The 24850-nt window shown below is 36.0% G+C and overlaps 1 protein-coding gene across 8 annotated transcripts in view; it reads right to left on the reverse strand.

Moving 5' to 3' along the window:
* Nucleotides 1-380: 380 nt before the first annotated feature.
* Nucleotides 381-24850, reverse strand: part of TMPRSS11E (transmembrane serine protease 11E) — a 50241-nt gene continuing 25771 nt past the window's right edge. For 3 of the 8 annotated variants that reach the window (XM_089906069.1, XM_089906071.1, XM_089906070.1), the window contains exons 4-9: nucleotides 18117-18280; nucleotides 10378-10416; nucleotides 8720-8897; nucleotides 7607-7866; nucleotides 6858-7000; nucleotides 797-4266 (exon numbers count right to left, since the gene is read on the reverse strand). In XM_089906069.1, coding sequence (XP_089762195.1) covers nucleotides 3649-4266; nucleotides 6858-7000; nucleotides 7607-7866; nucleotides 8720-8897; nucleotides 10378-10416; nucleotides 18117-18252 — 1374 coding nt within the window. In that variant the 5' untranslated portion in view covers nucleotides 18253-18280 and the 3' untranslated portion in view covers nucleotides 797-3648. The other 5 variants (XM_030760152.2, XM_089906066.1, XM_089906068.1 and 2 more) reach the window with 5 other exon arrangements.

Consider the following 24850-nt stretch of genomic DNA (forward strand, 5'->3'; position numbering starts at 1 on the left):
ACTTAGAATAAGTACATTATATAGTTTGTATAATTATTATAGGCCACAAGAAAACAGAATCTTCCCCACACTTATCTCTTGTTTGCTGGAAATGAAAATAAAGTTGTATTTCAGTTTCTCTTTGTTCCCTTAACTTTAGTTCCCATTCTTTTGCCGTCATGAAGTGTTTGGTATTCCGCTGTCTGTGTGCTTGAGCTTTCATAATGATTAAGATCACTTTCCTCATTTCATTAAGAAAAAAATCACCTAATACTTTCCTGTACATAAAAATGTAGCTCTTTCCTTTTCATACTTCCTTTTACTCTTTGTCCTGCACCTTGAAAGTGGAAATTTACCGAGATGAGAGAAACTGGGGAAATGAAGGAGGGGATCGCTTCAGATTGTATGTATGCATGAGAAATTTATGTCAACAAGCCAAAATTTGATGATAGAAAACAAGTGACTGCAAGTTGGGACAGAATCCATCTGGCAGAAGCAGGATGCTAAGTGAAGCAGAGCTAGGAAGGAAATAGCAGATAGTTTAGTTCGATCGGTCACATCCAGGTGATCTGCATGACTTCTGCAATTCTATATCTCTAAGAACGGCCTCTACACAAAAATGTGTTCCATTCTTCTAGGTTGTTCTCTCTCAGACACCAGTTTTGGAAGTGATCCAGTCCCGGAAGGCAGTCACTCTAGCATAAACACCGGGTTTATTGGGATGCCCACATTCGTCTCCCCAGCTCACTATTCCAGCGAGGTACCACATATCTCTAGCATCTGGACTAACCAGTGGTCCTCCGGAGTCACCCTAAAGGAGAAGGGAGAGATTGGTAATTAGTATTTCAGTTTTTCACAGAGAAATGTGCTGTTTCTCTAACATGAGTTTAATGAAAGGGGCGGTTTTCAAAAATCTTCAGTGTGCTCAAATGAGAAGCAATGCTTTTTATCTATGCCAGTAATTCACATAAAGGAGGCACTCCCCTACCTGGAGAACAGCTTAGACTCAGGGTTCAGTACAGAGAGATTAAAGACTCCACCTCTTGGCAGGACAGTACTAGTCTGATACATCTGACAAAATAACTGCCCATACTCTTTATCAGTTTGACACAGCTCCCAAAAGAAGGGTGAAGAATTTATTACTGATAAAGAATACGGACATTAGGGTCAGACACCTGAGTTTAAATCTCAAGTCTGGCCCTTTGAAGCTGGCTAAGACCTTTAATTTGCTTATTTGTAACGCTCCTAATAATACCTACCTTCAATGATAATTTTGAAGATTATGCAAGACAGTGTATGCAATGTGCTCAGCATAGAGCCTGGCACAAAACAGAACCTAGTAAATATTATATATAACCACAAATTCCAATTGTTTGTGCTTTGTGAAAAACAGCCAGTGGGCTGTTTCTTTATACAGGTCATAAAAACAAGGTGCCGACTGATCTTCCCGAAAAATCCTGGGGTCTCTAGTTACTGACCACCCATTAAGTGTTCGGCACTATATGAAACTATTAATTTATTATTTCATTAACCCATGTAATTCTGGCAACAAAATATGGAGTTAGGTTTCATTTTCTCCATTTTAGCAGTGAAGAAACTGAAGCCAACAGAAGTTAAGCAATTTTCCTTATATCACATGCTATTCAATATCCAGAGTGATCTAACTCAGAAGCCTATGCTTTCTTTCCCCTTACATTATACTAACTTCCTTGTGAATTTTCTTTTGTCCACATAAAAATTTTAACTAATAGTAATAATAACTCAATTAGAAATAATGTGTTTGTAATTTTTTAATCAATTAACCAATAAGTATTTACTTATACTCTCATATGTGGTAGGAGATGTAAAAAGAGTATAAACATATGAACCCTCCTCTCAAGCAGTGTACAATCTGCTTATAGAAATAAAATGTATTATATGAAGCTATTTGATAACAAATCATTTTGATAATTGAAACCCAGGCATATGTGAAGACATAGCAGATTAGGAAAAAGAAATAGAAGATGCCAGAGACAACAAAGCTTAAATTTGTTTAAGAGACAGGAGTGAATGAGTCTGAGAATACGGTAATTAAGGAAAAAAAGAAAGCAGTGAGTCTAACAGCATTACAAGCTGAAAACTAAGTTAATGCCAGCAAGTATCAAATAGAGAAAGATATAGTGGGTTCTGTTAACATTAGTTAGCTCACATGCGATTGGTGAATAGGGGAGTTATATCAGGATAAGGTGGAAGTTTTCATGGCTTATATGTGTTTTTGTCTTAGGCAGTGGAGCCAGAATAATGGGAGTAGAATTGCAATCTTCAGAAGAAAAGGCCTCAGCTCAGCTATTGCACAGTCGGAAGCCTTTGAGGCTCTATTTTAAGAAAATGTTAAGAGTGTCTGTGCCGAGGAAGCCCTCTCCCTGCCCAGAGTGGCACAGCCCAGGCTTGCTTAATTCTTGGGTCCTGGCAGGTCGGAGTTCCTCCTCTGCCCAGAGCTATACTCCCATGTGCATTGTCTCAGCCTCAGCAAGTCAGTATTTCTACTCTATTGTTTCTGTGCATTTTTAACTTCCCTTAAGTCAGCCACCAGCCACCCTGGGCATTCTGTCTACCTACATTGTCTAAGTTATTTTTCAAGGTGCAATTATTTTTGTTGTTGTCGATGTTGTTAATTCTCTGGTTACAAAGTTGCATAGCCTTTGAGGGGTCTGTTGGTCTGTATCTAACCCTATTTTTACCATAAATTCAGTTATTTTTAGTGAGTGGTTTAGTGAGAAACATAACAGGAAGTTTATTCAAGAATATGTGTATGGGACTTCCCTGGTGGCACAGTGAATCTGCCTGGCAATGCAGGGGACACAGGTTCCATCCCAGGCCTGGGAAAGTCCCATACGCGGCGGAGCAACTAAGCCCATGCACCACAACTACTGAGCCTGCGCTCTAGGACCCGCAAGCCACAACTACTGAGCCTGCACGCCTAGAGCCCGAGCTCTGCAACAAGAGAAGCCACCACAATGAGAAGCTCGTGAACCACAACGAAGAGTAGCCCGTGCTCGCTGCAACTAGAGAAAGCCAGCTTGCCACAAGGAAGACCCAACACAGCCAAAGAAAAAATAAAAGAATATGTGTATGTATAACTGATATAACTGATTCACTGTGCTGTACAGCAGAAACTAACACAACATTGTAAATCAACTATACTCCAATAAAAAAATTTTAAAAAAAGAATATATATATATATATATATATATATATATATATATATCACAACAGAAACTTTTAAAACTAGAAGAAGCCAAACTAGAAACCAATGTTAGTGATCAAGATATGAAGTAATGAAGGAATAGAGTAGGGTCTTAAAAGAAAGAATAAAGACAAAGAGATAAATTTGGAAGGAATAGTAAAGAGGAAAAATATTTCATGACTTAATTGATTACATGTGAAGGAGATTTAAGAGTAAAAGAAAATTCCAAGAATAATGAAAGCCAGCCACATAAATGAGAAACTTGAAATGAAAAAACAGGTAACATTTCGTGATGCCTGTTGAGTTTAAGATGGCAAGTACATAAATTTTAGTCTTATACTAACAACTTAAAACATATAAATGGAAACAGTTTTGGAGTACATGAAAATGTGAGACTGAATTTGGGCAAGAGGTTAATTTTGAAGATGTAGATTTGGAAGTCATTAAAGTGACAGCTGACTTAAAGAAAAGATAATTTCTTTGAGTGAGTATATAGAGAGGAAAAAAAATGAGTGTTGAGGAACAGCCAGGCTTAGAGGGAGGGAGAGAGGAAGAGAAAGAGAAACCAAAATAAGGAACCAGGAATGAGTTGTTGGAGAAGGAGGGAGGGGAAAATCACCATATTTCAGGATCATAGAACCCAAAGAAAGATCATATTTTAAGAGGAGGTAGCCACATGCCACTGAGATGGGAAGGAGTAGGACTCCCAAGTAAAGGTTTTTGCATATAAAGTTATTAATGATTTTTGAGATATTAAAATACATGGAAGGGGCTTCCCTGGTGGCGCAGTGGTTGAGAGTCTGCCTGCCGATGCAGGGGACACAGGTTCGTGCCCCGGTCCGGGAAGATCCCACATGCCGCAGAGCAGCTAGGCCTGTGAGCCATGGCTGCTGAGCCTGCGCGTCCGGAGCCTGTGCTCCGCGACAGGAGAGGCCACAACAGTGAGAGGCCACGTACCGCAAAAAAAAAAAAAAAAAAAAAAAATACATGGAGGCAGTAAAGTGGCAAAAATTGTGGAGAGTAGACATAAAAGAGGGGGAAAAATGGGTGCCAGGTCCCCCCTGAAATAGAAAAGCAGGATATTATAATCACAAGGCTAAACTTGGTTTCTCCTCTTTAATTCCCCAAATTTATGAGACATTCACATCTAATACTATTATCAAAATGGCATTGTAGAATAGGTGATATATTTTCAAGTGAAATCATATACATCTGTGATTTACTTCAAAATAGATCTAGAGTTTGGAATGGGGAGAAGAAGGTTGGGGGGTTAAAATATATAGGAATGAAATAAGATCGACCATGAGTTGATAATGTTGAAGCTGGGTGATGAGTACACACTCCAGCCTATAACAGAAAAAACTGTGGCCCCATTCCAACCCCCATAAGCAAAGGCCAATTGGGGAGCCTAGACTTCCAGCCTTACCAGGATCTAATGAGGCCCAATCCCCCATCAGACTTATGTCAGAGAAGTCTGAGAGAGGAGCCACTCTTTCATCCCTGCCAGGTGATGATGAAGCCCTCCTCTGCCTCCTCTGTGGTGACCAGCTGGGGAGCATGGACTACTGCCCAATGGTAAGGAGGCATAACTTTCTCTCCCAGTAGGGTGATGTCAGAAGAGGCCTAGTGGAGAACCAAGCAGTGATGAGGCCACTACCCCATGAGGTCAGTGGAGACCACAAGGGGAGCAGTAACAAGATGCCCCCATCCAGAGTGGTATTTTTATTGATACTTCATCCTCACTAACTCAGGCTTTACATGTGGAATCCCCTCAGTGGAAGGGGTGGGGGGTTTTCTGTTCATCCAACAAGTTGGTGAGGATGGGAAAAAGAAAATATTTAAAGAAAATTATATTTAATAAGTTTCCCTAACCTTTAAAAAAAAAAAAAAACAACCAAAAAACCCACGCCTAGTGAAAAGCCTGAAATTCCACCTCCATCCAGCAGTAACAAAGCACTATTCACCACCCTGGTGTCAGAGGACAATGAGTGGGACTAAGATAGCACTTCCCTACCCCCTTTGGTGTCATGTCAGAGGAACCCTGTTAAAACAGAAGATACAGAGACTCATAACATAATACCCAAAATGTCCAGGATATATCTGAAAATCACTCAATACCAAGAACCAGGAATATTTTGACTTGAGTGAGAAAAGGCCATCAATAAACACTGACACTGAGATGACACAGATGTTGGAGTTATCTGACAAAGATTTTAAAGCAGCCATCACAAAAATATCTTAACGAGCAACTACCACCATGCTTGAAATAAATGAAAAAATTTAGAAGTTTCAGTAAAGAAATAGCATACATAAAGGATCAAATGGAAATCTCAGAACTGAAAAATACTATAATCTACAAAAAAAAACAAAAACAAAAACACCTCACTAGAAGTACTTAACAGAAGAATGGGGATGATGGAAGAAAAAAATCAAGAACTTGAAGACAGAATGATAGAAATTACTCAATTTGAACAGAGAGAAAGAGGAGTGGGAAAAAAAAGAACAGAAGCTTAGAGATCTCTGAGACCATAATGGAAGAGCTAATGTACCTGTTACTAGAGTTCCAGAAAGAGACAAAAAAGAAAGTAAGGCTGAAAAAGTTTTCAAATAAATAATGGCTGAAAATTTCCCAAATTTGTCAAAGGACATAAACCTGCAGATTAAAAAGCTGAGCAAGCCCTAAGCAGTATAACCCAGAGAAATCCATGACAAGATACGTAATCAAACTTCTGAAAACTAAAGACAAAGAAAAAACCTTGAACACAGCAAAAGAGAAATGACACCTCTTCTTTTAGGGAAAAACAATTCTAATAACAGCAGATTCCTCATCAGAGATCACAGAGGCCATGATTTAAGTGCTGGGAAAAAAAAATTGTCAATCCTAAATTCTATATCTGGCAAAATTATGATTTAGAAATGAATAGGAAATATAGAATTTTGCAAACAAAGAAAATCTAAGGGAATTTGTCACTAGCAGATCTACACTAAAAGAATGGCTAAAGGAAGTTTCTGAAACAGGAAAGAAATGATATAAAAATAATCTTAGAAAACCAGAGGGAAAGAAAGAACAAATTATGAGTAAATAGACTTCCCTTCTCCTCTTGAGTTTTCTAAGTTACATTTGGCACTTGAAGCAGAAACACTGTTTGATGTGGCTCTCAGCATATAGAGAGGAAATATTTAATATTTGTATTTATTAATATTTAATATTATAAATGAGGGAGGGTTAAAGAGACTTAGAGGGAGGTACATTTTCTATTCTAAACCCCACTCAAACTAGTAAAATCTCAGTGCCAGTAGACTGGGATAAGTTATGTGTATTTAACTTAGAGGAACCACACAATTTTCTTACAAAGAGAGAGTCTGGTCAAAAACACTAATAAATAAATCAAAGTGGAATTCTAAAAAAAGGTTACTGTATGATGCTACACTCTCAAAATTACAAAATTATAGAGGGCGAACAGATTGGTGAATGCCAGGTGTTAGTGATGGTAAAGTGTTGGGGGAGGGAAATAGATGTTATTATAAAGGGAGACAGACCTCTGTGATGATAGAAGATGAGACCCCTCTGTACTATCTTTGCAACTTCCTGTAAAGCTGTAATTATTTAAAAATAAAAGGTGAACAAAAAATTATGTAGCAAACCACTTACCTGGCACGCATCTCTGTTTCCTTTCAAGGATCCAGCACATAACATTCTAGGAGTTATGGCATTATTGTAAGCTTTGTGTTCATTACAGATTTTAGTGTCTATGAGATCCACCTGTACTTGCCGAAGGTGATTTTGACTACTTCCTAAAGGAAAAAAATAGACTTCATATTTATAAATCTACATATATTCTATAAACCTCAAGAAATTCTTTTATAATTAATTATTAGATAAGGTGGTGGCATAGAATCTTAGGATATATATTTTTTCAGGTACAGTAAAATTTGGGAAATGAATTCTTTTCTAACTATTTTAAATGAAGTTAGGTGCCTAGGAAAGAAGCTCCAGTTGTTTAAGTAATTTCTCTGTCATTGTTAAGCTTAGAAGATAATTTCAGCAGGGGAGAATGGTGGCTTTATGATTCTCTGATCTTCACAACTGGGTGTATGTATTAATGATCCCTAATCTCTTATGTGGTTAATACCCTAGTAAAAATTTCAGATATATTTACTCTTTCAGACACCTTACCAAGCACAATTACTATAGTGGTAGTGATGTATTTGATAGTAACCTAAGGCCTGAAGGAATTTACGTGTCTTCTAAATGACTTAGTTCACAAGTAGGGCCTGACTTGGCCCCGGTCCATATGACCAACCCACAAACATATTTTGGCATAATGGCATTCCATTTTTTAAATGCCTTAGAATACCAAATTAAATTACTATGATTTGACTTTCTCCTCAGATGCGCACCATCATTTTGCAATGCTCCAAATCCTGTCACAAACATCTCATCACCAGGGTGGAATTCACGGGATGCATCAGGGAGACAAATTCTGTGTACTGCATTTGTGTAGGGAACAGGGCTAGAAAGCTCTGCAACTGAAATATCATAGTCATGTGATGGATATTTGTATTTTTCATGCACAATTATCCTCCGGAGGCCTTGTTTCATTTTTGGAGGCTCTATTTTTACTCCAAAGGAAGCAGTCCATCTGGCTGGGTCCTTATACCTGAGGAGAAAGTATGAGGAACAAATCCTACTTTACCATTTTTAACAATATAACTATTTATATTAAATAATTTAGTGTAAAAGTATCAATGTAAGTTTTCTTTTTAAAATGATGGTTTATATGCATAGATACAAACTCTTTCCAATCTAAGGCTCAGGTGTCAGATCAGGTGGAAATTCCACCTTGGCATGTTTCTTAGGATATGCACGCCACTCAGCATGCTGAGTCACCCACTCCAGATCCTAGGACCTTTTGACATTTCTGGGCATCAGTTGACTCCAGGGGACATATGGAAAGCATATCCTGTACAGAATGAGAGAACTGAATGTATTCTATGTGCACCATGTTGCCTATCCACACATTTCTCTGAAAATCAAAAATGTTATACAATAATTTAACAAAGCATTACTTATCCTGTATACTGTAGGCATTTTGCACTGGGTTGGAAGATTGAATTGAAATTCATTGAAATATAACTAGTCGACCTATTCAGTTGTATAATTTGCTACTACCAAATTTCTTCATATTTAATTTTTTCTTACAACATGGAATTTCCCTATCAGGGTCAAACCTACAATCCACCTAGCCTCCATCTCTGATAGATGACTCTCAAATTCCTGCTTCCTTTGATAAATTATTGTGTAGTTGTCAATGGATAATTTATCTACATGTACTTTGGTACCATTTCCATTTCTAAACTATAAAACCTCTTACTAAGATTTATGAATTTCCCACTCTCATATGTATGTGATCTTTAATTTGTATTAAACTCATCTCTTATGAGGTATTTCCTTCCTGCCAAGCTGCAGTGCACTTTGCTTACCCTTAGTCATTCTCAAGGTTTAGGACTTACGTTCTAAAGCAGTGAGCAGCACTCACAAGCCATGTGTCATTAATCAAAGTTGCTCCACAGCGATGGATCCCATCCCATTGCAGACTAGCTTGCCATGGCCATTCACCCTCTTGTACCTCTGTCCCACCAACAATCCTGAGACTCTGTCTTGTAGTTTTGTTCCTTCGTGTCCCGCAGCCTGCAAAAGACATGATGCGTTAGTTAGCAGTTGTTTTTTAAGTATCAAATTGTGTTACTGCGTCTCAAATTTCTTATACTTTGTGCTCCAACAGTATCAAATATTTTCTCTTGCGCTTACCTTTGCTTAAACTATAGTGTTCCATTTATTTAACTCCTTTTCATCTTGTAAGATTTAAATCAGTCATGACCTTCTCTAGGATGCCTTCCCTAATAATTCCCTTGCCTCCAGACTGGATTACTTATGACTTTCTTGATGCTTACATCAAAATAATAATAACAATAATAATACTCTGTGTATATATCTCTCTATATATAATAGATTAATATATATTAGTTTATATTATTGTATGTATATATGTCTAATATTAGTATGAGGGATATTGTTTATAACAGGATGTCTCAATCTTGGCACTATTGACACTGTTAGATGGATAATTCCTTGTGTGGGCAGCCGTCTCATGCATAATAGAATGTTTAAAGGATCCCTGGCCTATATACACTAGTACCAGTAGCATCCCCCCACTACAATCATGATAACCAAAATGCCACAATAGGACAGAGTCACTTGGGGGCCAAATTGCCCCTGTTTGAGAACTATTATTTTAGAACTCTGTTTATGCATTAGTCTCATATATCTAGTCTCACTTGAGTATGAGCTGCCTTAAGCAAGGAGTAAATCTTATCCATTTTATATCCCTGTTGACTAGCACAGCACTAGCACATAGCAAGTTCCCACTAAATATTGGTGACAAAAATATATGCCATTTAGGTAATGGGATTATCCTTTGGTTTTTATGTTTAGTTAAGTTTGTGAATTAACCAACATTCTGAGCTAGTGAATAACACACTTCCTTTCATCTTTTAACATAAATGTATTGTGTACTAATTCTGTTAAATATCAAATGTATTCTCTAAATCATGGTAGGGTACTCTGCTATAGGGGAAAGGAAATACTAAGCCTTGAGTCAGTATTTTTTTAAAATATGGGTGAAGATATTATCTGGGCCTTCAATAATTTCATCAGTCTATACTCCAACCCCATAATTGTCTGTAATTTTTACAATAGGGATTAATAACATCAAGATTTTATTTAGTGTAGAGTAACACTAAATTTCTGCCTCTAGCTGACAAATAGCAACATACAGATTACTTTTATATAATCTTTAGAAAATGTTCATGAGAGTATATTGTAGATATCTGCAATCAGAACATTGAGAAGTATTTTTGCCTTTTCTTTAACAACTGTACTACTCTCTTCCACTACACATCTGCCACAAGCCCCATACACCCATTCCAAAGTCCTCCCAGTTTTTATCCTTTTGCAATAAAATGTGCCTCAGAAATAAGATAAAATACCATGAGCTGTGCACAGATCAAACTTTGTTCTGACCCTATAATACCAACAAAGTAAGCCTAAATAATCCAGAGTTAAATTTTTCATTCAGGTAATGCAATTTTAATAAATATATTAAACTTACAATTGTTTAGAAAGTTGTCTGTTTCTGTCTTGTTGATTTCTGAAACACACAGAAATGGTGAATAGAACAGGGTCTGCACATCAGAATTTCATAATGCCTCTGAGTACTTCAAATACTAAAGGTTGCTCAATTCCATTATTGGATAGTATCTCTATGTTGTTAAAAAAAAAGCAACACAGTTAGTTTATCATAGATAGAAAACGTTCATTGTCTTGGGGAGAAGGGAGATTTGAACAGCGTTTCTTAAACTTTAGTGTGGCTAAAAGTCACCTAGAGAGCATCTTTATACTGTAAATTCCTGTTCCTCTTCCCAGTGATTCTGACTCAGTAGCTTTGTGCTGAAACACAGGAATCTGAATTTTATAGCCAAAAATAAGATGCAGGTAGTTCAGCCTTTTGCGTGGGACATACTATTCTAAACCAGAGTATTGATTCCCCAGATGCGATAGTATTTTTATTGCCCATTATTTCAGATTTTTTTTTTTTTACCAAACTCATAGGCATAGTTCCATCTGTATAACATATTCCAGTGGCCATAAATTTGTCCTTATTCCCATTTAAAAGCAAATGTTATCCTTTTCCAGGTCTTCTTTCTGCTGAAGTTTTAGCAAGACAGTTTGCCCTCAAATTGTCATTCAACTCTAGCCAGTGGCTCCTTAGTTTGTTGACTTGTCAACAATCAGGCCCTAATGCTATCCAAACACTAAACTAACCGACAGATACATAAAACTTTAAGAACTCAAATTTCCTGACTCAGTAGATTTCCAATGGCCCAACCTATTTTCTTAGAACCTGGTAAATGGGAGTTCTAAATGCAAAAAGTTTTAAAGTTAATTTTTATTTTAGTATTTAATAGTATTGATTTACCAAAAAAAAAAAATCTGTATTCTTGAGAGGCTTCTTTCTGACTTTCTCTGTTCTGGCTATATTTGGGGAAAATGACAAAAATGAGGAAGAAGTGACCATTTATTCTCAGTAAATAAAACACCACCACTAGTCTCCCTATTTCAATAACCTGTTCTTTATTTCAAGCTTTTCCTAGAGAAAATTCTGGCTTTGCATTTTTTTTAATTGGAGTATATTTTCTTTACAATGTTGTATTAGTTTCTGCTGTACAGTGATGTGAATCAGCTATATGTATACATATATCCCCTCCCTCTTAGACCTCCCTCACACCCCACTCACCCCACATCCCACCCATCTAGGTCATCACAGAGCACCGAGCTTTCTGTGCTTTATAGCATGTTTCTACTAGCTATTTTACACATGGTAGTGTACATATGTCAATCCTAATCTCTCAGTTTGTCCCACCCTCCCCTTCCCTACCTGTGTCTACATATCTGTTCTGTACATCTATGTATCTATTCCTGCCCTGCATATAGGTTCATCTGTACCATTTTTCTAGATTCCACATATATACGTTAATATACAATACTTGTTTTTATCTTTCTAGCTTACTTCACTCTGTATGAAAGACTCTAGGTCCATCCACATCTCTACAAATGACCCAATTTCATTCCTTTTTATGGCTGAGAAATATTCCATTGTACGTATGTACCATATCTTCTTTACCCATTCATCTGTCATTGGACATTTAGGTTGTTTCCATGTCCTGCCTATTGTAAATAGTGCTGCAATGAACATTGGGGTGCATGTGTCTTTTTGCATTATGGCTTTCTCAGGGTATATGCCCAGTAGTGGGATAGCTGGGTCATATGGTAGTTCTATTTTTAGTTTTTTAAGGAACCTTCTTACTGTTCACCATAGTGGCTGTATCAATTTACATTCCCACCAACAGTGCAAGAGGGTTCCCTTTTCTCCACACCCTCTCCAGCATTTGTTCTTTGTAGAGTTTTTGATGATGGCCATTCTGACTGGTGTGAGGTGATACCTCACTGTAGTTTTGATTTGCATTTCTGTAAGGATTAGTGATATTGAGAATCCTTTCATGTGTTTGTTGGCAATCTGTATGTCTTCTTTGGAGAAATGTCTATTTAGGTCTTCTGCCCATTTTTGGATTGGGTTGTTTGTTTTTTTTGATTTGAGCTCCATGAACTGTTTGTATATTTGGGAGATTAATCGTTTGTCTGTTGCTTCATTTGCAAATATTTTCTCCCATTCTGAGGGTTGTCTTTTTGTCTTGTTTATGGTTTCCTTTGCTGTGCAAAAGCTTTGAAGTTTCATTAGGTCCCATTTGTTTATTTTTGTTTTTATTTCCATTACTCAAGGAGGTGGTTCAAAAAAGATCTTGCTGTGGTTTATGTGAAAGAGTGTTTTTCCTATGTTTTCCTCCAAGAGTTTTAGAGTCTCCAGTCTTACATTTAGGTCTTTAATCCATTTTGGGTTTATTTTTGTGTATGGTGTTAAGGAGTGTTCTAATTTCATTCTTTTACATGTAGCTGTCCAGTTTTCCCAACACCACTTATTGAAGAGGCTGTCTTTTCTCCATTGTATGTTCTTGCTTCCTTCATCATAAATTAGATAACTATATGTGCATGGGTCTCTCTCTGGGCTTTCTATCCTGTACCATTGATCTAGATTTCTGTTTTTGTGCCAGTACCATCCTGTCTTGATTACTATAGCTTTGTAGTATAGTTTGAAGTCAGGGAGCCTGATACCTCCAGCTCAGTTTTTCTTTCTCAAGATTGCTTTGGGGTCTTTTGTGCTTCCATACAAATTGTAAAACTTTTTCTTCTAATTCTGTGAAGAATGCCTTTGGTAATTTGATATGGATTGCACTGAATCTGTAGATTGCTTTGGGTAGTATAGGTATTTTCACAATATTGATTCTTCCAATCCAAGAACATGGTATATTTCTCCATCTGTTTATGTTATCTTTGTTTTCTTTCATCATTGTTTTATAGTTTTCTGAGTACAGACAGGTCTTTTGCCTCCTTAGGTAGGTTTATTTCTAGGTATTTTATTCTTTTTGTTGCAATGGTAAATGAGATTGTTTCTTTAATTTTTCTTTATTATCTTTTGTGGTTTGTGTATAGGAATGCAAGAGATTTCTGTGCATTAATTTTGTGTCCTGCAGCCTTACCAAATTCATCAATTAGTTCTGGTAGTTTTCTGGTGGCATCTTTAGGATTTTCTATGTATAGTATCATGACGTGCAAACAGTGACAGTTTTACTTCTTCTTTTCTGATTTGGATTCCTTTTATTTCTTTTTCTTCTCTGATTGCCATGGCTAGGGCTTCCAAGACTATGTTGAATAATAATGGCAAGAATGGACACCCTTGTCTTCTTCCTGATCTTAGAGGAAATGCTTTCAGTTTTTCACCACTGAGAATATTTGCTGTGGGTTTGTCATATATGGCCTTTATTATGTTGAGGTAGGTTTCTTCTTTGCCCATTCTGGAGAGTTTTTATCATAAATGTGAATTGAATTTTGTCAAAAGATTTTTCTGCATCTATTGAGATGACTATATGGTTTTTATTCTTCAATTTGTTAATATGGTGTATCACATTGATTGATTTTTGTATCATGAAGAATCCTTGCATCCCTGGGCTAAATCCCACTTGATCCTTTTAATGTGTTGTTGGATTCTGTTTGCTAGTATTTTGTTGAGGATTTTTACATCTATATTCATCAGTGATATTGGTCTGTAATTTTCTTTTTCTGTAGTATCTTTGTCTGGTTTTGGTATCAGGGTGATGGTGGCCTCATAGAATGAGGCCTCCCTCTACAATTCCTCCTCTACAGTTGTAGTTCCTCCCTCTACAATTTTTTGGAAGAGTTTGAGAAGGATGGTGTTATCTCTTCTCTAAATATTTGATAGAATTCAACTGTAAAGCCATCTGGTCCTGGACTTTTGTTTGTTGGAAGATTTTTAATCACAGTTTCAATTTCATTACTTGTGATAGGTCGTTTATATTTTCTAATTCTTCCTGGTTCAGTCTTGGAAAATTGTACCTTTCTAAGAATTTGTCCACCTCTTTGAGGTTGTCCATTTTATTGGCATATAGTTGCTTGTAGTAGTCTCTTATGATCCTTCGTATTTCTGTGGTGTCAGTTGTAATTTCTCCTTTTTCGTTTCTAATTTTATTGATTTGAGTCCTCTCCTTTTTTTTCTTGATGAGTCTGGCTAAAGGTTTATCAATTTTGTTTATCTTCTCAAAGAACCAGCTTTTAATTTTATTGATCTTTGCTATTGTTTTATTCATTTCTATTTCATTTATTTCTGCTCTGATCTTTATGATTACTTTCCTTCTACTGTTTGGGTTTTCTTTGTTCTTCTTTCTCTAGTTGCTTTAGGTGTAAGATTAGATTGTTTGTTTGAGATTTTTCTTGTTTCTTGACGTAGCACTGTATTGCTATAAACTTTCCTCTTGCTACATCCCACAGGTTTGGGTCATTGTGTTTTCATTGTCATTTGTTTGTAGGTATTTTTTTATTTCCTCTTTGATTTCTTCAGTGATCTCTTGATTATTTAGTGACATATTTTTTAGCCTCTATGTGTTTGTTTTTTTACAGTTTCTTTTCCAGTAATTGATTTCTAATCTCATAGCATTTTGGTTGGAAAAGGTGCTTGATACAATTTCAATTTTCTTAAATTTTCCACTGCTTGATTTGTGACCCAAGATGTGATCTATCCTGGAGAATGTTCTATACGCACTTCAGAAGAAAGAGTATTCTGCCACTTTTGGGTGGAATGTCCTATAAATATCAATTAAATCTATCTGGTCTATTGTATTATTTAACAAGACCCATATATATTCTGTCTACAAGAGACCCATTTCAGACCTAGGGACACATACAGACTGAAAGTGAGGGGATGAAAAAAGATATTCCATGCAAATGGAAATCAAAAGAAAGCTGGAGTAACAATACTCACATCAGATAAAATAGACTTTAAAATAAAGACTGTTACAAGAGATAAAGAAGGACACTACATAATGATCAAGGGATCAATCCAAGAAGAAGATATAACAGTTATAAATATTTATGCATCCAACATAGGGGCACCTCAATACATAAGGCAAATGCTAACAACATTAAAAGGGGAAACTGACAGTAACACAATAATAGTAGGGGACTTTAACACCCCACTTACACTATGGACAGATCATCCAAACAGAAAATAAATATGGAAACACAAGCTTTAAATGGCTTTGCATGTTGATACTGTTAAAAAAGGAAATAAGGAGACTCAAAATGGAGTGACTTGTTGTAAGTCCTACATCAGCAAACCACCTAATACCTAGCCTAATTGCAGTTTCAGCATGTCTCAGGAATGTGACCTTTAATCAGTCAATCTGGAATTACCTGGTCGGCACCAGTGAAGTAATCTGTCTGATAGACCCCACCTACTCCCAAATGAAGTTGCCCTTTCATGACACAGTCCACTCTGTTAGAAAGCTTCCTTGTCTCACCTCCTTCTGGCTATAAAAATCTTCCATTTTGTACAGCTCCTCAGAGCTCCTATCTATCTGCTAAGGCAGAATGCTGCACAATTTGTGAATCATTAAATAAAGACAATTAGATCTTTAAATTTATTTACTTGAATTTTTTTTTTTATACAATACTACTAACAGGGCTGACTTCATGGGTGTGTGACTTGTGTATCTGCACTGAGTCCTGCTCTCAGCATGACATCTCACTTGGTTTAATGTTCACTGTCTTGAAATTCATAATAATTTTATCTCATAACATGTTTGGAAGTGAATTTTGACAGGATAATAGAGATGGCATGGGCAGAGGAGATATACACAATAGGTGTGCCCATGGATTCTTGCTACCCCATTTGTATATATCATGCACAACATCCTAAGAACTAAGAATTCCAGTGGACCCACAATGTTTAGCAAACTCAAAGTGAGTATAAGTGTGTGATGTCTACCACTGTGTAAGCAGAGGGCCGTGACAGTCTCAGGAGGCTGTTTTCTGTTTGAACCAGAACTTGCTTAGAACACAAAAGAAGGCAATGGCATTCTAATAAACATGAATGACTAAGGGACCCTCTCATATCCTTTCTTGCTCCTGTTATTTCTTTGTATTAGCCAACAGCTTCAGCTGAAAATAATGACATAGAAGGATCTTTGGTTCTTCCTCACATAAGCTGAAGGTAGAGAGCATTGGTAAAATGTGCCTGTATCAAGAAGGGAAATAAAAAATGTTGAGCTAGACTTCTGTAGTGTTTCCATTGCATGGAACCAAAGTACATGCATGGATGAGCTATGAAATACAGTTGTATAATTTTCATGATTCCAAATAAAAGTTAAATGCTTTTATATTTACATTTGAAATTGACATTTCACAATATAAAGGTGAACAGCAAAACTCATGCTAGTAATTTAAAGTTTGGATTTTTTCACTTAGAAATCATTAATTAACAAGTAAAAATGCCATGATAAGTTGAGAGAGACCATGAAAGAAAGCAAAGTCTTATATCTTAGTACCTTTAACAGCATTGTTTAATTGCTTTTCAAAGAGTCCTACACTTTCACTTTGCACTGGGCCCGACAAATTACATAGCTGGCCCTGACAAGTGAGCCTCCTTTTCTAAGCAAGTAGAGGGGCTGACCACCAGGTTAGGCCTCTAGTTACATCTGTCAGCTTTTATATCAGCACTTGTATTCATTCTTTCTACTTGTCCCCTATTCTGTAGTTTCTAGTGCTGCCATATCCAATATTCTATTCACTAGCCACATGCGCCTAGTGAGCTCTTGAAATGTGACTGAAATGCGCTGTAAATATAAAATATACAATAGATTTCAAAGACTTATTACAAAAAAAAATCTCACGAGTAATATTTACGTGGGCTATTTGTCAATATAAATTACATTGTGAATACAATGTAAATTACATTAGCATTTCAACCAGTAGTCAGTTATTGGACTACTTGTTGAAATAGTACTACTTTGGATATATTGGGTTAAATATATAAATTATTTAAATACATTTCACATGTTTACTCTTACTTTTTTAATGTGGCTACTAGAAAGTTTAAGATCATACATGTGGCTGGCACAATATTTCCACAGACTAGCATTGTTCTATAGCACATGACTTAGCTTTAACCAGTCTTTTATTTTCCCTAAGGATCTCCTATTTTTATACTTTCTAGTAATGAGGACCTATCACTGTTTATCTTGTCCCCCTGCCCTGACAAAAACAAAAACCTCAGATTTTTCAAATTAGTTGTAAAATATACCAAAAATAATTTATACCAGAAACTAAATTATAAACTTTTCATCAGTAAAGGGCCTAAGTAAAGAAGCTAAAACAAAAACCTCAGATTTTTCAAATTAGTTGTAAAATATACCAAAAATAATTTATACCAGAAACTAAATTATAAACTTTTCATCAGTAAAGGGCCTAAGTAAAGAAGCTAATGACATTTGAAAGCAAATATGTGGATGGCATGAACCTTTCCATCCATCATACTCAGAACATAAAAAGTAAGCAACAAGAAAAAGAAGAGGAATAAACGCACAAAGCCACTTTCTCCATTTATCATTGGATTCTATAGCTAAAGTGTAAGCCCCAACATAGAAAAAGAACACAGGCTCAGGGGTTAATGACAGACTTGCATGGGTGGTGTAAGTTTAAGGTAGTATTAAAAAATTTTAAACTTCATTAGAACCAATTTAGTCCGAAAGAAATATTCTGTTGGTGGCAAGATCCCTACAAAGACATCCAAAAACGTTTTAAAAAATCAGTGCCCAAGGCCAAACTTAACATGGAGCTATTCTATGTAAGAGAATTGAACTACATAATAGGAAATAAACTTACTTTTAATTTCAACAAATTCAGAATTGAATTTAGGGGGTCCTACAGCATCTTGCAGCTTTTTATGTAGAACATGTTGAATAATTTTATTTATGGTTTCTGGATCCTCAGAAGAGGGAAATCTAAAAATCAGCAGCATATGAGCCAATACTCCATGTTCCTCTTGACTATGGACCAAAAAGGAAAAAAAAAAAAAGAGAAAGATGGTTTTTTAAAGATAAAGTTCCAAATAAGATTTATGGTAATATCAAATTCTATTTTTTTCTTTATCATTCATTTGAAGCACAAACACAAACACAAAACAAATCCATAAATGCAATTTTAAAAGTTTTAATTTATTTTCTTCTATACTCCTATTGTTTGTCATATATAGAACTCCCATCTCAGCCTCTCTGATAAGCAACTAGTATGCTCATGATCTCCCTTACCACCATAGGATCTAGTTAAATACTTGGGTTATTAATATAAAAAACAATTCTCTTGTCAACCATTCAAAATTATCAAATAAAATGTATGGTAAATATGAAATCAACTCTGGCTTTGGCTTTCAGGCTTAATTTCCAGTGGCTTAAGTAAATCCAGTGATTTCTCCTAAGCAGCCTTCAGGCTATCCTAAACAACTCCCAATCCTAAGGACATTAGAAAGCTTGAGCAAGTTGTTTTGACTTCACGTGATTATATTTCCAAGATAGAGTGTTCACTAGCTTTAGCATTATTTGAATGAATTACTACTTTGGAATCATCCTTTATTTATTTATTTATTTTTTTTGGAATCATCCTTGACTACACTTTCTCATTCTCTGTCACTTACTCTACCCTTTCTTTTCAAATGCAATCAGTTCCCTTTTAGTCTGGGTGCAATAAGCTGCCTCAGTGCTGGGCCCTGGGATGGGTGAGCCTAAGGGCATGGGCCCTTTAAGAGCCATCTCCCAGATGGCTACAGTTTTGTGGTTCTCAGAACTCAAGCACTGTTTATTTTCAAAGTTAGCTGTTTTGGAGGCTCATCTCTCAGGTGCACATCCTAAAAGTTGAGGTGCCTGATATGGGGTTCAAACCCTTCAGTCACCAGGGAGAATCTCTGGGTTTTGAGTTTTCTTCTGGTGTGGGTTGCTCTGCTGGGGTGGAGTTTATGACAAAATTGTGTCCCATTGTCTCCAGCCTGCTTCAATGTGGTTTTCTTCTCATTTGCCCAATGTGTAGTATTTACTCAGCCAACTTTTTTTTTTTTAAGGGAAAATTGTTTCTTATGTAGCTGCAGACTCAGTGTGTCCATAGGAGAAGGTGAGTTCAGTTCTTCCTACTTCACCATCTTGAACCAGAACCCCAAACAATTTTACTCCTCACTGTATACTGCATCAACTCCTATGCTCCCAAACTGTAAGTGTGAATATAAATTAGAATCTCACTTTTGGAAGGCAGTTTATCTGTTATAAATTTGACTATCCATCTTCTTTGATGCAGCATTTCTGCTTTTAGAAGTTTAATTTTCAAATACACTCTTTTGTGTGCAAGGAGATACGTACACATATGTTGTCATAACCTTATTTTTAAATCAGAAAAATATGTAACAACCCAAGTGTTCATCAAAAGGGCATTGGCTAAATCAATCTTGACATATACTTGTAGTGAAATACTATATAGCCAGCTAAAGAATGAAATAGATCTATATGCAGTCATTGGGAAAATGTTAAATATAAGTTGTTAACAAAACATATCATTTCTGGGTGTGAAATTATTGGAGAGGGGGCTTTCGCTTTCTATTTTTTGTAATACTGTGTTATTTGAATTTTATAAAATTTTCTATTGTTTTCGTAATCTGAAAAAAACAAATAGGACTTTAAAGAGATTATTGTTATATATCTCATCCCATTTCACTGCCTCAGCAACCCTATAATCTATTACTTACTCTTTCTTATTTATCTTAAACTATTCCTATACTGGCTGGCTAATAGAGACAAAAACAAACAAAACTCTCCCTCTACCCCAGCTATCTCACACCTTCATATCACAGAAAACCTTCTTAAATGGATAAATTACATTCTGCCTCATATTTACTTCACTGCAGTCTGCATCCTCCCCTTCTGTTCCACTGAGTTGTTTCTCTGCTTGAACACTAATGACTTCCTCATTGACATTTCCAATGGATTCTTTCTAGTCACATTACTTGGCATCTCAGGAGTCTTGTTGATTCTGACCACTCACTCCCTGAAACGTTCTGTTGTTAGCTTCAGTGGTGCCTCTCTTGTTTCTTCATTTTTCCTGCTCCTTCCCTATTTCCTAGGTTCCTATTTTTCTTCTATTTCCTTAAATACTGTCACTCTTCAAGCTTTCTTCATCATCCTTTTTTTTCTTGCATTACTCCTTTTCTGAGAAATTCTGTTGACACCCACACTTTCTAATACTTTGAGTTGATGTTGAGCAAATTTATGTCTTCAGCTCAGTTTCCATTTCCTCCCTTACGTCAGACGCATATTTCAGGCTCGTAAGGTCCCTTAGTACCTCAAATCAACATCTCTAAGACTGACTTTATCTTTCCAAGAAATTACACTTCTTCATATTGTAGTGACAGAAGAAAGAATAATGAGTAGCAAGATTTCTGGGATGAAGGCGTAAACAAAATAGAAAGTTATTTGGAAGACAGAATTGGTAGTTATTCATAAAGTGCGAGGGGCCCAGGAAAGGGAGGAGTGTGGGATGACTTCCAGTTTTCTCATTAGTGTGATTGGGTTTTTCTTGAGTTTAAGAATTTTCTGTGAAACCTCCATGTGGAGGTGTGCGTGGGCAGGCATATAGTTCTAAAAATCAGGACAACAGTTTAGACTGGAAATAGAAACTTGGGTTTCAATAGCACATGAAACCATGTTGTGGGTGGATGAAGTCCCCTTGAGAGAGTGAAAATTTAAGAACTGGAGAAGCAGATCTAAGAAAAAGTAAAAATTCAAACACCAAAGAGTATGGAATTTTCAGGAGAAAGTGAGCAAACTAACACCTCAGAGATGTCAACTAAGTAATAGACTGAGAAGTAACTTGGAGTTTTTGTCATTGAAATAATGTTGGAAATAGCTCTTGTTTTATTTTGAAAAATAAAAATAATTTGTATTAAGATGATACATTACTTAAGATCCTCGTATAGTATTTTGCTTAAAATGTTATGTTCTGGATTCTATTTATTGATGGTTGATGATCAGATCTGAGATCTTAAGTATTTGTAGAAAAAATGAGTGGAATGAAAGAAAGGAAAGAAAATTGGTAGGAAGGAGAACCAAGAGGAGAAGAAAAATCTCATCTACTACACTATTTTACATAGGACACTTACTTGCTATTAAACCGAGGGATGTGGCTCAGGTTCCTATTTGTGCTAATTAGGGATTCCAAAAAAACACACAAACAAACAAACAAAAAAACAGTTCTATAACATAGCCACCAATAACACTTCTGTTCCTCAAAATCATCTTGCAAATGCCTTCTTTTGAATTTAAAGAATGAGTAAGGCACATTGTAACCCATGACTTATACAGAGCAGGTACCAAATTAACGTCTATTGAATTGAATTATATCATATCATTAACACTTCAGACAGTATTTATTACTGACCAGGTTAACAGCTTTAGCTTTAAATTATATTCAGAAGTCAGCATTTTAGATCTACATACCTGAACTTGATAATGTGAGACTTGACAAATGCTTGCCTCAATGAAGATTTATGAAATGCATTATTCACCTGTTCCAAAAATATTCAAAATACGTCGGCAAGGATAATTTTCTGAAATTTTGCAAATTGATTCAAAGCTTAAAAACATTTTTAAAAAACTTAAAAACAAAACACATTGACTGACATTTCACAATGTGCTAAACTTGAGGAATCTCTTTTTGTATTCTACTCAGTGATTTCAACTGAACTCTGCCTTAGGAATTATAGGAGCTGGGGAACCATAGTAGGGGGGCCAGGAGTGACATCTTCTATGTTACACTCAGAAAGAGACAAAAGAGAATAAACAGATTGGGTTTTGAAAAGTAAGAGTAAGCACCCACACCGTGAGATACAGACTTTTACAGTAGATAAACAAAGGAAATGAAAAAGCTCTGTCAAGTGGTAGATCATAAAAATAAGGACAATCTATGGCCACACCATCCTGAACATGCTGGATCTCATCTAATCTCAGAAGCTAAGCAGGGTCGGGCTTGATTAGTACTTGGAAGAGGGAAATGAACGCATAATGGTGTCACATGGTTCTCAAACCTGGTGAAAAAGTTACCAAATATCCTGTCATAATCTGCACTCAATTCAGCACTCAAGATGCTCTTAGGAAGGCCCAGGTGAACTGGGATACATAGCTAATACCTCCTGTAAGGTTTATTCTAGTAGGGTGGAAGAATGTATTTTGTGGAGGTATTTCTTACTTCTACAAATAAGAATTCTAGCCAACTTAAATTTTTAAAGTAAAAGTCAAGATAAACATATCAAGTGTTTCTTGTTTTCACTGTATGGATATTTACCAAATACAGATACTACAAGCTGATAATTGATTGACAGAAACAATGAGCCTTTTTATTCTTTCTTACATTTTGTTTGACTTCTGAGTCTTTGTGCCCAAGGAAAGTTACTTCAATTATGAGACAAATCAGCACAATTCAAATGAGTTCTCTAATGACAGCATTCACTTGGAAATATTTATTTAAAGGTTTATTTTTTTATCAAACAATTTCAAAATTATTAATTTTTAAGAGTATTAGAGTCTTATTTATATTCCTATATATTTAAGTCAGTATGGATCTTATAAAAATTTTAGTGAATGGCACAAAAAACAAGGAAAATAGTTGCATCTTTACTTGATCTCTTTAGTTCTATTTCCTTTCCTTTAATATATGTTATATTTTAAGCAGATATATATATATATATATATATATCCTAAAATATAGCTCCTTAAAAAGAGCTTATTTGATATTTCCCTGGTTTGGTGTTTACAAGTACAAATACAACCAGGATTTGACCCTCTCCTCAGCAAAGTATCCAAATCCTCAGGCTCCTAGTCTACCAGGCAGTTTCTAGGTGGGCCACTGCCATTCTGTTCTCACTCAGGATATTGGAACTGGAAGACAATTTGGAAATTTTCTAGTCTAGTGCCTTAATTTTCACATAAGAGAATTTTTCCAGAATGATAAAGAGATATGTCAATGACACATCACTGGCTAGTAAATGGTACTAGAGCTAGGTGTCCCAACTCCTAGTTTAGGGTGCTTTCCATCACATCATTTCACTAATTACTTCACAGACTACCAGGAAAAGTCTAAATTATTCTCTAAGTAGTCTGACAATGAAGAGAAGTCATCACCCAGGCTCTTGCTTTTTTGGCCTATACTGCTAAATTTTCCACTATTTAAAATATTCAGTTCATTCCTCAGGATGAATGTTGATGCCCTAACGATAAAGATGAATATCCAAGGATTTCCTATAGACTTATGTACCAAAAACTTGTCCAAGGTTGGATATTTTAAAATACTAAGATACTTCTCAAGTATGTGTCTGAATAGTTTCAATCTTGTGTCCTTTTGCTAAAGGTCTCTTCTTTAGGAAATCAATGATACAACAACTGTATCTTGGGTCACCCTAACATTCTCAGAATTTCTAGACTCTGCTGATCAATACTGTAGCACTAGCTAAGGAAGGGTGAGTAGGAGGTACAAAAAGAAATGGCTAAACGTCACTAGGTTTAGCCCTGTAAGACATATTCCTCCAATTCATGTATTGTTAGTTTTGTCTTATATCTCTCAGGTAGGGCCTCTCCCCATTTTGCAAGATATACAAGATCAGTTGAATGGATGTTTGAGAAGCTAGGATACTAAAAATTATGGTAAAAAGTGATAGCAAATACCCTAGAAGTGGGAATAAAATGCTTACCATTGATTCAATTTTCTGGCTCATTTCTGTGAAATTTTTAGAAGCCTCTTTTCCGAACTCACCATATAGTTTGTCACTGGTAAATGGCAATGTGCTATAGTAATTGTAGGTTGTCTTTTTATCTACAAGGATAGAGGAAAAAACTCATCATACTTTTTATCAGATGTGTGTAAAGCATCATCATTTCCCCATTTGGTAGTTGCTAGACAGACTGAGACAGGAAACAATGCTACCCTGGTCAACATCTCTATCATCCTGTTCTGACCTTCATGGTTATCTCAAAGTAAAAGACAACAACGTTCATCATCATAAGATTTAGAGTATAAAAGCCATGTGAAATGCTTGGTGTTCCTGTAGGCTAATTAGTCATGTGTTATCCATTCCTGAATAAGCCACAAAAAGCAGTAAGTCACACCATCTGAGCATATCAACAGGAATAGATTCAGAAGCTTCCCAAGAGTAAATGCATTTTTATATTTTAAAAGTAGATTTCTTCCAATTCCATAAACTACACATCAATTCTTGCCATAGGGACTCTAGTGTAAGAATATTTATTTTGGATAAGGAGATGAGGGTAGGGATTAAAATGTTAGGAGCTCAGTATATAAAAATTTAAGGAGGTAGAGTTGCCACTGGACATAACCCTCCAGAGACACTACTTAGTTTCACCTGGTTCCCTTGTCACTCTATTTATTTTCTCCCACCAGCCATAGGAATTTGTTTGTCTGTTTCTTTAGCCATTGTCTCCACTTTCTGCATCCAGTTCAAGCAGCCCATGTTTTTGGTCTGCTGAAGAATTAGTGCAACAATTCAAGCTTTTCCTCTACCCTCCTGTACA

The sequence above is a fragment of the Delphinapterus leucas genome, unplaced genomic scaffold (assembly GCF_059928025.1).
Source record: "Delphinapterus leucas isolate spDelLeu-1000000601 "Yukka" unplaced genomic scaffold, BTC_Dleu_Yukka2 spDelLeu_asBTCV2_sq60, whole genome shotgun sequence".
Taxonomy (NCBI): domain Eukaryota; kingdom Metazoa; phylum Chordata; class Mammalia; order Artiodactyla; family Monodontidae; genus Delphinapterus; species Delphinapterus leucas.